Source organism: Ambystoma mexicanum, chromosome 9 (assembly GCF_040938575.1).
Source record: "Ambystoma mexicanum isolate Mex_15411 chromosome 9, UKY_AmexF1_1, whole genome shotgun sequence".
In the NCBI taxonomy this organism is placed as follows: Eukaryota; Metazoa; Chordata; class Amphibia; order Caudata; family Ambystomatidae; genus Ambystoma; species Ambystoma mexicanum.
Genome location: NC_090931.1, coordinates 144,462,310 through 144,475,797, shown reverse-complemented (window position 1 = coordinate 144,475,797; position 13,488 = coordinate 144,462,310). Strand labels below are relative to the sequence as shown.

Genomic DNA, 13,488 nt, shown 5'->3' with positions numbered 1-13,488 from the left:
CCCACCCGCAGAACTCAGAGTGTACCAGTCCGGTAACAATGGTGCCGGTAGCTTACCTTACCGGCACAGTTGTAACCGGACCGGTATACTCATAATGAGGCCCAATGTCTTTTTATACAATGTTATGAAATATAATTTCATTTTCTTTTAACCTGCTTGAATTTCTTTTTCTTCGAGAATATTTGTTTTTAGATTTTGTATTCTCTGCTTGTTATGGTTTAATAAAGGTTTGTAATAAACCATATACTAAAAAAAATATGTAGATCCTAGCGGCATTTTATTTGGACTTGGCAGCAGTAGGTTTCAATGCTTGCTTTACCAGGATTTATTCAGTGTGCACACAGTAACACACAGGGTAAATGTATAGTAGCATATTGTGGTTCATTTTAGGCAATGTTTGTATGCATTACCCTCTGGGACCATTACACACAACTCTGACTACAGGTATAGGCAACCCCATGCACTGGGACAGTCACAACTTGCAACCGGCAAACTTCACTTTCAGTGGCTGTTTAGTGTTTCAGCTCCTCGCGTCTACCGCAAATAACACTAAGGTTTCTGGCTGGCGAGATGAACTTTCCTTGCTTCTGGAGTCCCGCATTCTGTTGAGGGGGCTCAGGCCTGGAAAGTTCTGCTTCCTGGGAGTCCGGAGGATCTTCCAAAAGTTCCAGGCCATCTTAAAAGCAACGCACACAATCTGGTGTTCCACTCCCTAGCTATATGGTTTCCAACCAGCTCCGAGATGGATGTCCAGGTGGCTTACTTTGGAGTTGATTGGTCCCCACCAACTGAAAGTGAGAAGTCGTCCTTGCAGGGGCTTCTCTGTCGATGCAAACTTGGCGTTTTGGCACTGCAGCGGGGCTTCACCGGGAAAACCAACGGTCCAGGAGTTGCAGCAGGCGTCCTCTTCAAGCTCTTCTTCGGTTCCTTCGTCCAGTGGTCGACACTGCCTTCCAAGCCAAAAGACTCGCCTTTTATTCAGTTCTCTCTCATTCATTCCAGCCTAGCTGTCAATCACCCTGCAGGGTGGCTGTCCTTGCCAGTTGGTCAGCCGGCCAATCACCAAAGAGTGCATTTGGATCTCCTAGGAGACTAAGCGCAGGGAGTTTCAGGCACCTGCCTCACTTCCTGCCTACCCCAGACACTCTAGAGCCAGAGGCGGGTTTCACTTGTGAATCCCGCCAAAGGCATAATGAACAAAGAGACCAAACCTGGTTTGACGCGCAGAATAAATCTCAAGAAGGATCTTTCCACAAAGAAATGGCGAAAAAAGAAGAACGGGAGCCATTTTGACAAAGATGGCACCCGTGGTTGTTTTACAGCAGCTGTGAACGCAGCCCGCGGTAAATGCACACCATGGTAGTTCAAACGAACCACCCGCCATTCGATGAGAAAAGGATGACATAAAAAATGTTACTGAGAAGCTAGACAAAGGGGATACTGGGTAACCCCTCCAGTAAGCTATTCTAAGATAGTGGCCCTCATTACAAGTCAGGCGTTAAGGGGTTAACGGCGCCGTAAAGAGCGTCTGCGCCATTAAACCCTTAACGCCTGATTCACACTTTAACGCCTGCTTTTTGCAGGCGTTAAAGTCCAAGGCGCTAAGCGACCTTGGTGCTAATTACGGCACCGTAATTTACGGTGCCGTAATTAGCGCCTTCCCCATCCCCATCCCCATTATGCCCTATGGGGCAAAAATGGGAATGGGGAAGGGCAAATGGTGAATGGGGAATTACCGCCCCACTCACCTTGGAATGGGGCGGTAATGCCGCCATCCACCCTGGCGGAATCCGGCATGGACCATGGTGCTAATAGCACCATGGTCCACCACCTGACTTGTAACGACGGCCAGTGTGTGCTGAGGCTAGAAAGTTACAATGGTAAGTAAAGTCAATTTCACTTTACTTCTCTGGGAAACAGTAGTTTATCCCAGAGAAGATAGTTAAACCTTTGGGAAATCTGGAAAACCTCCCTGTGTCACTGCACTGAAGGTGCTGTGTGACAATGTAACAGATGATGCCTATGGAGTTTGTCAAACTCCACAACCTAAAGAAACACAGGTAAAATTCACATTAAAATACATGAGAGAGTGGGAAAAAGGGTTGCACTCTCTCCAGATTAAAAAAATCAAGTCCTCAAAATCCAGCAAAGTTGCTGGGGGTCTCTAAGGTGAAGAGAATTAGCAAATTTCGGAGAATTCTCCGTAACAGTTCACAAATAGGTGGGGCAAATCTATTTTACAAAAAGGGGATTTCAAACATGCTCCGAACAAACTCACCACAAAATAACATTTGGCAGGAGCCCCGTGCTGCAGCAAAAGTATGCTTGAGAGCAGATTGCTATTGCATGAACAGGCTGCTGAGGTTACCTCTTGCACGGGTTAATCGATGCAATCCTTGAAAAACGTATTGTGTGCATCCTTAGAGAAACAAACAGCTAGAAAAGCAAACAAAAGTAGAAAGGCACAAGTACAGACAGGTCTGCGAAAGACAAGGGGTGAAGTTAGAGACACCAAAGGATGATATTTCAGAGGAGAACGCCCCATTACAAAAGTAAGGTATAAAAGTGAATTGGCGCAGGCCAAGATTGGATATTTTTAGCCTTAAATTGGTGATTTATTTTAACAGTAGCATTTATTTAGACAGGAGACTTTTTGTTATGCAAACTGTAAAATGGTTGCACACCAAGGATGGTGGAAAACAAAACCCTGTTTTTGTTCCCCTTTTGTTAAGAGTGCCTATTATTGACAAATTAAGTCAAACCTGCTTTAATCCCAACATGAAAGCTACGGGTTATACATGCACATTTCTGCAGCAGGAGCTCAACGCGCTGTGCTACCTCGTCAGACAAGTTATACACCCAATCCCATTGAATCATCCAGGCGATTAATAGTGACCCATATGTATGCAAATCACAAAGTCTCTCTTTCGGCTGCCCACTTTCTTCACAGGTGACGGATAGCAGCTCTGATCCCTGCATGATGCGAACGGTGCATTGTTTAGTCGGAGCAGAGTCCAAAGCTATAAGAACAAAGCAGGTTTAGGGGCGGGGGGACAATGATTGGGCATGCCCCATGGGGCCCCAAAAACAACTTTGCCACCCAGGGACCTGGTGGCAGTCATATGGTTGGAGTTTAAGGCGGGCAGTCTAAAGAATCCACATGTCGGGTCATCTTGAAAGGTGGGTGGAGGTGTCAGATGAAGGCAAGACACCTAGGGCGTGAAGTGGTGAAATGACAAGAAGAGACCATGAAGGGTTGTCGCAGGGCATCAGAGAAGCTGTGCTTGGAAGCAGAAGGCTTTCTGGTGTGGGGGAGGGGAGATGAACGGAACAAGTTTGTATGGCCCAAGGGGCATACAAGGGAAGTCTTTGCTAAGCAGATAACCATTCTGGGGAGGATAACGAGAAGGCAGGAAGATAGAAGAGAGGTTGGGTGTCACCTAAACCTACCTTTGCTGTTAGCTAAAAAGCTTTACCATAATGGAAATGAACATAAGCACCTCACTTCACAGCCTTCACACCTCAGGCAGCAGCATCTTGTGTCTCGTGCGGATGATGTTTAACAGCCACACCCACAAGCCTACCTCCAGGGCCTTCGGAGGCCAATGGAGATTGTCCTGGAGGGGCTTTGGCTGTCTTTTTAATGGTCGTCCTTCATCACCCGAGGTTTCAGTAGGCCGTGTACCAGTCCTCAAGATCATGAGCTGCATGTCCAGTATTCAGTCCCAGCCTTTTCAATAAGTGCTTCTGTAGGCCAAGTAGCCTGTAGAGCATGAGGAGGCATGAGGAGGCAGCACTTGTCCAAGTGCAATCCTTGATTACTTACCGTGTGGACTCATTGTGGACCCTTGACCAGGCGCACCCCTTCCTGAGACTTAGCCTTGAGCACTCTCCATGCTACCTTGATTGGTTTGGCTACAACTCCAAGGGTTGCCTCTGTTCACTAACTAGGCTGGCCTCCAATCATCTGTCTGCCAATATACCCTCTTCTGGTGTCACAGGGGCTCACCTTTTCCTCGCACACCTCTTTTGGGGTTAGGGGGCTCGTCTGCTTCTCACTAGACCACACCCCTCCTCTGGGGTTTCTAGGGCTCTTCGGACCCTCATTGGAGTACAACCATCTCTTATTGAGTCCAAAGGGCTCTTTTCTCCCTCACTGGAGTACACCACTATTCTGAGCCCCAGGGCTCCCCTCAACCCCATCTCTGGTGCTCTCAAACTTTAACCTTCTCTCTGCTGCACCAAGGACAGAAATTGATTGTAAAACCTGGAGAAGTGGAGACAAAGCCTGAGACCAGAAAACAGAAGAGAGGAGATTGAAGCATATACCAAAAGGCAGGTGAATAGAGACCTGTGCACAGCCCTACTAAGTAAAGGGGAAGTGAAGCAAAGGCAGCGGTCTTTGATGAAGGAAAGACAGGAGGTGAAGATGAGGGCTCTGCAATGTAGGAAACATAGCAGTAAAGGACAGAGGCCCTGTACATAGAGAAGGTAGAAGTGCCCCAGACACAGCACAGAATTAAAGGGTAGACCACCCTGGTCCAGCAGATGAGAGGGAAGTGGTGAAGCAAGTAGAACAGTCCCCTCTCGACTAACCCAGTAAAGTAGAACATACAGTGTCTGTGTGAAGTGTTGGAGAAGACTAAATCTCCAACCATCCCGACACCTTATATAAAAGACATAAAATGTAATATACTCATTGCATGATTCATTAGAACTTTTGACTGAGACGTACATTGTCCCTGCCGGACATCACATAAAGTGGCCAATGATGGGAATTCAACTGGCGTCAATGGGAGAGAAGCTGAAAAAAGAAAGATTTTCCCAACATTGGATAAATGCTCACTTTTTAAAAACTCTCTCCTTTTTGCACCCATCCCAAAGAAATGGATCCTTAGTGACAGCAAAACCATAGCTTTAAACAGGCTGAATTGAAACTCATTGATTAAAAAATGCACACTTCTGGCCACCAAGATCTGTATGTTTAGGCAATGGGGTAGTTTCTAAACAGCAGAGTAGCTGATACAACTTTAGCAAGCAACTTACAATAACCCAATTTGCACAGTTCATTTCTCAAAGCATAAAAACCTCAGCAACTCAAAGTGGATCTGTCCAGGGTGTCAACAGGGAGTACCCTTTATGAATTGCCAATATGACATTGTCAGAATGCTACTTGACACTTCCGATATTCTTCAGCAAACCATCACTAAAGATATAAAAACTATGCAGCTAACAGTTTTTGCCATAATTGTATCTTTAATACTTCTATACATCTAGAAAAATAAACAAAAAGAACAAAGCTATTTTACTGATCTACTATTTTTGCAGTAGAAGAATAGAAGCCACTTGGAAAAAAAACATCTCTTTACATTAGGTACTCACCCATCTCTAGGCACCAATGCCAGAGCTCTTGGCCGTTCCAGTACAGTAGAATTTAACACAGTGAGTCTGAAGTCTCCATCTGGTTTGGCGACCTAAATTTGAGGACACAAAATGCAGGGATGGAACTATATTGTTTTAATGGATGATGTAATGAAAATGTAGGTTTTCTGGTTATGATAAATGTACTTAATAGTAATTGGTTATTTATGACATGCTTAATAGCCAGAGGTTTCTAAGCGCAGACCGGGGATCGAACCTGCCTTGCTCACAGTCGTTTTGCTTCCAAGGCGAGCCTGTTGCTCCTGTGCTATCCCCCCTCCTCCCTCCCCCCGAGTCACCAACAATTAAAGCATATTTCGCAGAGTTATTACTTTACAGTGGAGTTATATTAGTTCTAGTAAGCCAGGACATGCACTATGAAAATGAGTTTTCTAGTTCATAATACGACCAGTCAAACAATTTAGGCACACTAAAGAAATGTTACCTTGGTTAAGTTCAAAGGGGTTTGTTAAAAGTATAATTCACTACTGTACTAAAAACTACACATCTTGACACACAAAGCAATTCCATCCCTGCAAATTATGCAATTTCATTTAAATGCATGTGATTATTGCTTTTCAAATTATTTACTGTAGTTCAAAAGCAGCACTTGTCTAAGTGCAATCATTGATCCTGTAGATCAAAAGTTCGTTTATTTGGTAAAACAAGGAATATGTTCTCTGCAACAGGATGCTTATAGAGCAGTTTCCCTCTCCACACTATTCAGTTACAGGATTTTTTTCTACATTGTTTATGCGTGTTCCTGTACCAAGGACGGCAGGTTAAATATTACCTATGGACACAGACTTCAGTTACTTCTTAAATATACATGTATTTTATAACAGTCAAAACAGGCATGACCCCTTAAAGGGAAAGTTCATTAATCAAGCAAAATTCCCCTACTGGGAGCTTTTGCTTAATACTGCCAGTGAGCTAACATGAAGAGAGGAGGGTGCCATAGTAATTGCCGTGGCTCTCATTTTACATTTTTCTGTGCTCCCCACGCCCAGGGAAGCAATGAAAACGTAAAATGAAAGGCACAGCAATTATAATTACTTCGCCAGCCGCCGGAGGAGTTTTCATAATTGCAATTTAAGAACTGCTCATATTACCTAAGACTTTTGCATAGAATTTTCCCTTACTTGAGTGTTGAAAATTGTGCCACAGTTGTAAGAGCGACCAGGTTGGACTACAGAAACGCACTCCTGTTGGGGGCAAACAAAGGGCATATTGCAAAATGCAAAAAAAATCAAAACAGCGCTGTGAGGATTATAAAAGAAAAAAGGAAAATGGAACACATTAACGAAGACAGGAGAAACCTTCATTGGTTACCCGTAGAGGACAGAATTCAATTTAAAGCCTCAACTTTGGCTCATAGATGTATACATGGGAAAGCCCCTGCCTACCTCAAAACGAAGTTGGTTGCTCATGTGCCGGGTCGTGCCCTCAGATCCGAAGCTTCAACTAGAAAGCAATAGGTTTAGGAAAACAAATGGACTGGGCAAAGCCTTCCACATTAAAGTTGCTACCTCATGGAACAACCTTCCTTTACAAATAAGACTTGAGCCTTCATACAGTATTTTCTGAAAAAAACTTAAGACACTTGTCAAGATAACTCCCCTTTGAGATGGTCTATGACCCCCCTACCTGTAATCTCTATGACATTCATTGTCTTGTGGCCTGTATGTTAAGAGTCCTTTGTGTTTATGTGTTGCGCCCTGATGCCTGCGGGCTCTGGCGTGGTATAAATAAATAATAAATAGGAACTTTCTTTAAAAAATCTTTTTATATATTTTTTAATATGGCCCATCTTTCCCTTTACATATCCTGGTTTCCACAGGGACTCCCCCTCTTGCACTGGGAAATCACCATTTGTCGGTCAAACTAATGGGTAAAAAAGCTTTGGAAATCTTTGGGACCATTCACCCCCACATAATCTAAGACCACTGCAGTCAACACAAATGCACCCAATTAGACCCAACACAAGCTGGAATGTCAATGCCTCCTCCCATCATTGAAGCAACAAGCACTTCCGACCATCCCTTGGATCATCGCAAGGATTGCAAGTGCCATCGCGACTAAGGGCATGTTTGGCAGTGGCTTTGGTTTGTAAATATTATCACCAAAGTTAGAGTTTTCACAGAAGAGTAATGCCAAGGGATCATCATTTAGCTCATGTTGATTCATTTTCACCACAACGAATAACCCTGCAAAAGGCCAAAAATAAGGCTGATAGTTTGGATGTGGAAAAGGGAAGGACTCTTCCACGAGAAGAGTTCAAAAGTCTCATATATTGAGATTACATCACAAAATGTACCCCCAAAAGCATATCACAAAGCCAGCCTGGGACGCTCAGAGAATATTACCTATAACCTTAAGACGGGCCAAACGAAAAACAATCAACTTGTTCTTTCAGTCAGACTCAAAGATATGGCAAGAGACCTTTTTAGTCCACCAGAGAAATGGCAGACAAGGAAGAGTAAGACTACCGATATAAAGACGGTTCATCAATGCCCCCACTACTTCCCGAAAAAAATCCTTCAGAGGCGGACTACAGTCCCTCAGGTGAACAAACCCCAACTGCTGAAGCACTTAAGGAAATGTCTTCACGAGTCCATCTGATATGATACATGATATGATAGGTTATTTATAACAATCTTAATACCCAGAGGTTTCTAAGCACGTACCTGTGGATCGAACCTGTGTTGCTCCTTGTCTTGCTTCCAAGGTGAGCACGTTGCCCCTAAACTATTCCTCCCGAGACATCAATAATTTGATAACACAAGTATGATTTATTAACCTAGAAGACTTCAAGCATGTCCTTATTAGGGGAAGTATCATTCCAATCATTTTCACACTAAAACTGTGGTATATTTTGGCATTAGCTGCAGTCTCGGGCTTCTGCTATAGACAGGATAACAATGGCCATAAGATGCCGGGTCGGTGTTCACACCAAACAGGAGTCAAGAATCAGAAAAAGTAAAGGGAAGTGTAGCTTTTACTGCACAGGCAGACATTTATTCGGCTCAAAGTGCAAGGAGTGATTCAGAGCGGGCAGCTGGAAGAATCTGTGAAGCTGGAAACCGTTGGAATGGACTACCAGAAATCTCTGCTTCACTCTCCCATTTTGATTACGGTTTCATTTGAGACTATGGTAAATAGCTAAAGGTGCAGCTGGTTTTACGAAGATGCATGAACTAGATTGTTTTAGCTGGAGAGATATTTTGAGAAGCAAGTCAATTGCAGCAAGGGATATATTGCTAGCTGGTCATCTTGAAATCTTTGCGGTTAATCTTAATTCAAACTTTCCCTGGATCTGTCAAACACCACCAACACTCTTCTAAAGGTGTCCTTTAATCAACTGCGCAAGATCTTCACCAGGGAATAATCATAGCAAGTTCCATTTGTGCATTTTAAGGAAGGGCAGCAGTGAATGGGGAGTTTATATCTTATATTCAGGCTAAAGCAATGCTATGAATAATTTAATCATCACATTGAAATGTCAAGCTTTCACACGTAAGCATACAGACGCCAAATTCATATTAGATTACGACCCCCATCTCAGTTCACAGTGGCTGTGGTTACCTACCTCAATTTTCTTAACACCAGCATCTACCCAATACAGCAGTTTGCTAATGGGCTCAAATGCCAATGCTTCTACCGTTTCCAGACCACTTCCAATGATGACTTCTTGCCCAGAGCTCCCATTTAAACAGAGACGCTAAAAAAGAAAAAATAAGGACTCAAGTTTAGTGCTTCTGATACAGAGGTTAGTTAGAAAAGACACACACTGATGATAAAAACTAAGAATTACAACATACCCCACCCTTTAAAAAACAAAATATGATAATAAAAAATCTTATTTCAAAGACATGTATATCTTATTATGAGGAAATGAGGAAGGATAGTGTAGGGAAAGTCATATTATGAATGGGTGATGAGGGACATGTAGCCTAAGCAATGTATTCCTTACTCCAAAACACAGGACAAGGCAATCCTAGTTTGTTTTCAAAATGGTCTGAGGCGTTCTGTCAAGAAATATCCCAAGGAGATTGGTCTGAATTTGGTTGCAATATCAAATTGTCTTCTCTATATTGGGTGGCGGGGGGGAGGGGCGAGCATGTCAGATTAAGATTCTGAACAGAGTTCTTTGGACACCAGTTACTATGTTTAAAAGAGGTCTCTGTTATTTGGAATTATGCCGCGGTTGTAGCCAAAGAAAGGGTACTATAGAACATGTGTTTTTGGAATGTGCCAACATCAGTTTTTGGTCATATGTAACAAGTACCATTAATACAGTACAGCGATGGATCTGGATTTCACTTTTGACACTCTCATAATAGGTAGGGCTACACAATCTAATGACTTATCTTTTACACAAAAAGTGTTTTGCGTTCAGAGCAGCTATGAGGAAGAACAAATTGATCTGAAAGGGGTGGAAAGCTGTGCCATCACCAACTGAATTGGAAAGGGTACAGTAAATGCACAGAATGTCCTTGATTGAGCGGGTGCTGTGGAAAGCCTGTAAGACAATCATCATTTATGTTTGGTCCCGTTTTCTGGAACTGGAGTTTTAATTAGACACATGAGGCAGGAGCCGCAACCTCGCCCCAGGCATTCTTCGCTCCACGCTGAATGGAGAAGCAGTGTCTCCCATCAATGGACAAAGGGAATTTAACCCCACACGAGCGACTGGGATCACCCCCCCATGACGCAACTGGATTGACCAGTCTATTATTTAGCTCAAGACCACAAGTCCTGAGCTGTCCACCGTAGCAAAAAAAAAAAAAACATTGCACACAAGATATACAGGACACTCCCTTCTACCACTATTTCCTCCGTCCTGATGAAGGGCAACCATTTGCAAGCTTCATTAAAAAGCTTCCCCTTTTTGGCCGAAACACAGTAGTGTCGATGACCCTCCATTATACCAGTGTCCACCACTTAACACTTATTTGTGCATTTTATGTTGTTCTCACATGTTATCTGTAAATTGATCTTCACTGTTAGAAAGGAAGAACCATGTTCAATGCTCACCAATTTCAGTTAACTTGACTGGACTGTTTCTATGTATTTTGAGTACAAACCTGCAAATGAATAAGTGTCCCTGATGATTTTACAATAACTAATAGGAATTAAAATGTTTTGGGCCAAAACCTTTTTTTACCCCCATGTAATCAGACTATCAAGGTTCTTTTATATGTAGGGGTACAACCTTGAAAGTGTGTGTTCTCTACCACCCTGATTATTGTACGAGTATATAAGTGAATACCCACCTGGGTAAATCAGGGCACAGCCAGGAGCCCTATCTCTGATCATGAGGGAGGAGGGACATGAGTGCTCTGTGTGATGCTTTGTGTATTTTGTACATAATCTTTAATAAACATTCATGATCAAAACACAAATCATAAAACTCTGAATTAAACAAAAAGGTAATTTCAAATGACTTCATTTGAATGGTGTTTCTTGGGAAATGTTTTAAGGGGAGAACAGGGAGGGGGCTGACAATAGCCTACACAGAGCTATGGGCACACAAGGCTCTGATCTGTACACAAATGCTCCATTCCCTCAACAAAGACCACCAAGAAACATGTGCACAGTACCCAGTGTGAGGAATCTCAGGGCGTCCTCACCTCCTTTCCCCCTGTATTTTCCTCTCGGGTGGCCAGGGAAAGGCCATCGCTTTTGTATCCTGAACAAGGGTGGAGATGCGAGGGAGAATCATTTACTGTGGGGAGTGGGGAAGAGGACGTTCTTAGGCGAGACATGGTATCCCCCTCATGTGCCTTTCATAATGAACCCTCTTATCCCTCAGGCCTTTGTAGGCCAAGAAACACCATTTCAACACTGGGACAAGGAAGAGATCAACTAGAAAGATACAACCTCATTTTGTTAATACAGACAGATATCAGCCTCAACTGTGTACTGGGACGAGAAGGAGGGCCCCAATAGTAAGGTAGGACTACCGTTTTAATGATGAGTGGTCTAGTCTTTCCTGGACTCATTATGGTGGCAGGAACTTTAAAAGCTGACATCCTTTTGAAAATTAAGTCTGCTGTGGAAGCAGGGCTACGTACTGCTGGGTGCAGGCAGACCTCTCCGTATCGGTGGTGTGACCAGCAGAAACCCTCAAGCTGGAAGCCAGTGGCAGACCGCAAGAGGGAGACCACCACGACCGAGCGAAGCGGTCCTAAGGATACCGAGCTGCAGATGGAGAATAGGTGGGTGAGCAGAGCCACGAGAAGCACCTGGGAGACAGAGTGAGTAATTGCATGGGAAAGAGAAAACCTGTGGCAGCAGAGGACCTCACAGAAGAGCCATAAGATCCGACCGGTGAGTGTACCAAGAAGGGGGAACATCGGATTGGCAGGCGCATATGCAATGCAGGCAATGAACATTGATTTAAAACTAAAAGAAAGCAATTATAAGTACTTGTTGTTAGGGAGAATTCTCCAGAATGGCTAATTTCCCTTACCTACTGAGTCCCTCAGCAGCTTTGCTGGATTTCTAGGATTCATTTTTTTCACCTGGTAAGAGCGCGAGCCTTTTTTCCCACTCTTACATGTGTTTTGCTGTGTGTGTTTAATATTTTTGTGTTCATAGACTGTGGAGTCTCGCCTACTCCACAGGCATCTTTTTACTGTGTGTTACACAGCACCTTCAGTGCAGTGACACAGGGTTGCCTTTTAGACTTCCCAACTCAGACTCCATTTTCTGGGACGGACTACTGTCTCCCAGAACATATAAATTTGCCATCAACTTTATTAGCCTCTGTAAAACCACAGACCCAGTACAAACCATCTTACATGGAGTACTGGAAAGGGTTAACACTCATCCCTTTTTGTCAGTTTCTCTTGGAGCCTTGGTTCGCTCCCTTTTCATCAAGACTTGGCTGGTGGCAGATGTAACTACCCTATTTGTCCTTCCGCGGTTATCTTAAATAACCTTGTTATTGTTTTAGGCTATCTTGGTAGCCTCGAACTTAAACCCGCTAGACCATATATGTTTTATTTCGGTTCTGACTGGGTTTATTCACAATTTCTTTTTGAAAATGTCTCTCATGTTTTACTCTGCGCGCCAAACCAGGTTTGGTTCCTTTGTTCACCGTCTTCTCGTGGGCTTCTACGCAGAAGCCCTCCTTAGGCGCCTGAAAGTCTGGGGGGACATGATGTGAGGGAGCGGTTTAGGACTCCCTGCACAGGGTCTCCTTGGAGACCCATGTCGCACTGTGAAATGATTGGCTGTGGTGACTGTCCCTGCTGGACAGCAATCCTGCTGTGTGACTGATGGCCAGGCTGTGTGAATGGGGGAAAACTGCATAAAAAGCAGGTCTCTGGGTCTGGAACAGCACAGTTGCCACTGGAACGAAAGAACTGACGAGGAGCTGACTGAAGAGGCCCCCTGCCACGACTGAACCGCCCGGTGAAGCCCTGCTGCAGGTCCGAATCCTTGAACTCCAACGACAGAAGATCCACCAGGCATCTTCTTCCCCTGAGCTAGTGGGACCAACCAGTTTGCCCAAACTGCAAGCCAGGACTCCCTCCTCTGGTCGAATTCGCTGTACAGAGCTACAGTGGGCCGGATAGCCAGGAAGGTCGGACCCTGCTTGGGTTTTAAGGAGCGCACCTTTTATTTGTTGCTTTGCTCTGCTGCTGGTTTCTTCCCTGGGTAGTGCAGGTCCCCCAGTCTTCCTACTTCGTGTCAGTCCGGCAGTCGCTTCAGGAACCGTGAGGCTGCAGGAACTACGAGGAACGTCCGCCTCAGGTACAGCTTCTTCTCCATTGAAAGGTACTGTTCAAATCTGGTTGTTCGTTTCGTTCAGCCGCGGTGAAAGTGTGTGAAATCCTTCTCCAATCCGAGGGCTTGTCCTTCTCTACTCTTTAACCTAACTCTTCTGCCGACCAACTTCATCCGGAACTCTTGGCAAAAACGTAACCGCGAACTACCGTGAGCTGTGTGATCTTGAGCAAAAGACTTTTGTCCTATTGACTTTGGCCCTAAGCCCTTTTGATTTGATTCCCTCACTGTAGTTCCTCTTTCTAGATTGCCCTGCTTACTTACCTGTTG

At 44.2% G+C, this 13,488-nt stretch overlaps 1 protein-coding gene across 2 annotated transcripts in view; it reads right to left on the bottom strand.

Moving 5' to 3' along the window:
* SORL1 (sortilin related receptor 1) overlaps window positions 1-13,488 on the bottom strand; it is a 1,341,481-nt gene that overhangs the window by 840,001 nt on the left and 487,992 nt on the right. For both annotated transcript variants that reach the window (XM_069614318.1, XM_069614319.1), the window contains exons 18-19: window positions 9,011-9,142; window positions 5,383-5,474 (exon numbers count right to left, since the gene is read on the bottom strand). In XM_069614318.1, coding sequence (XP_069470419.1) covers window positions 5,383-5,474; window positions 9,011-9,142 — 224 coding nt within the window. The remainder of the gene's footprint in view (window positions 1-5,382; window positions 5,475-9,010; window positions 9,143-13,488) is intronic.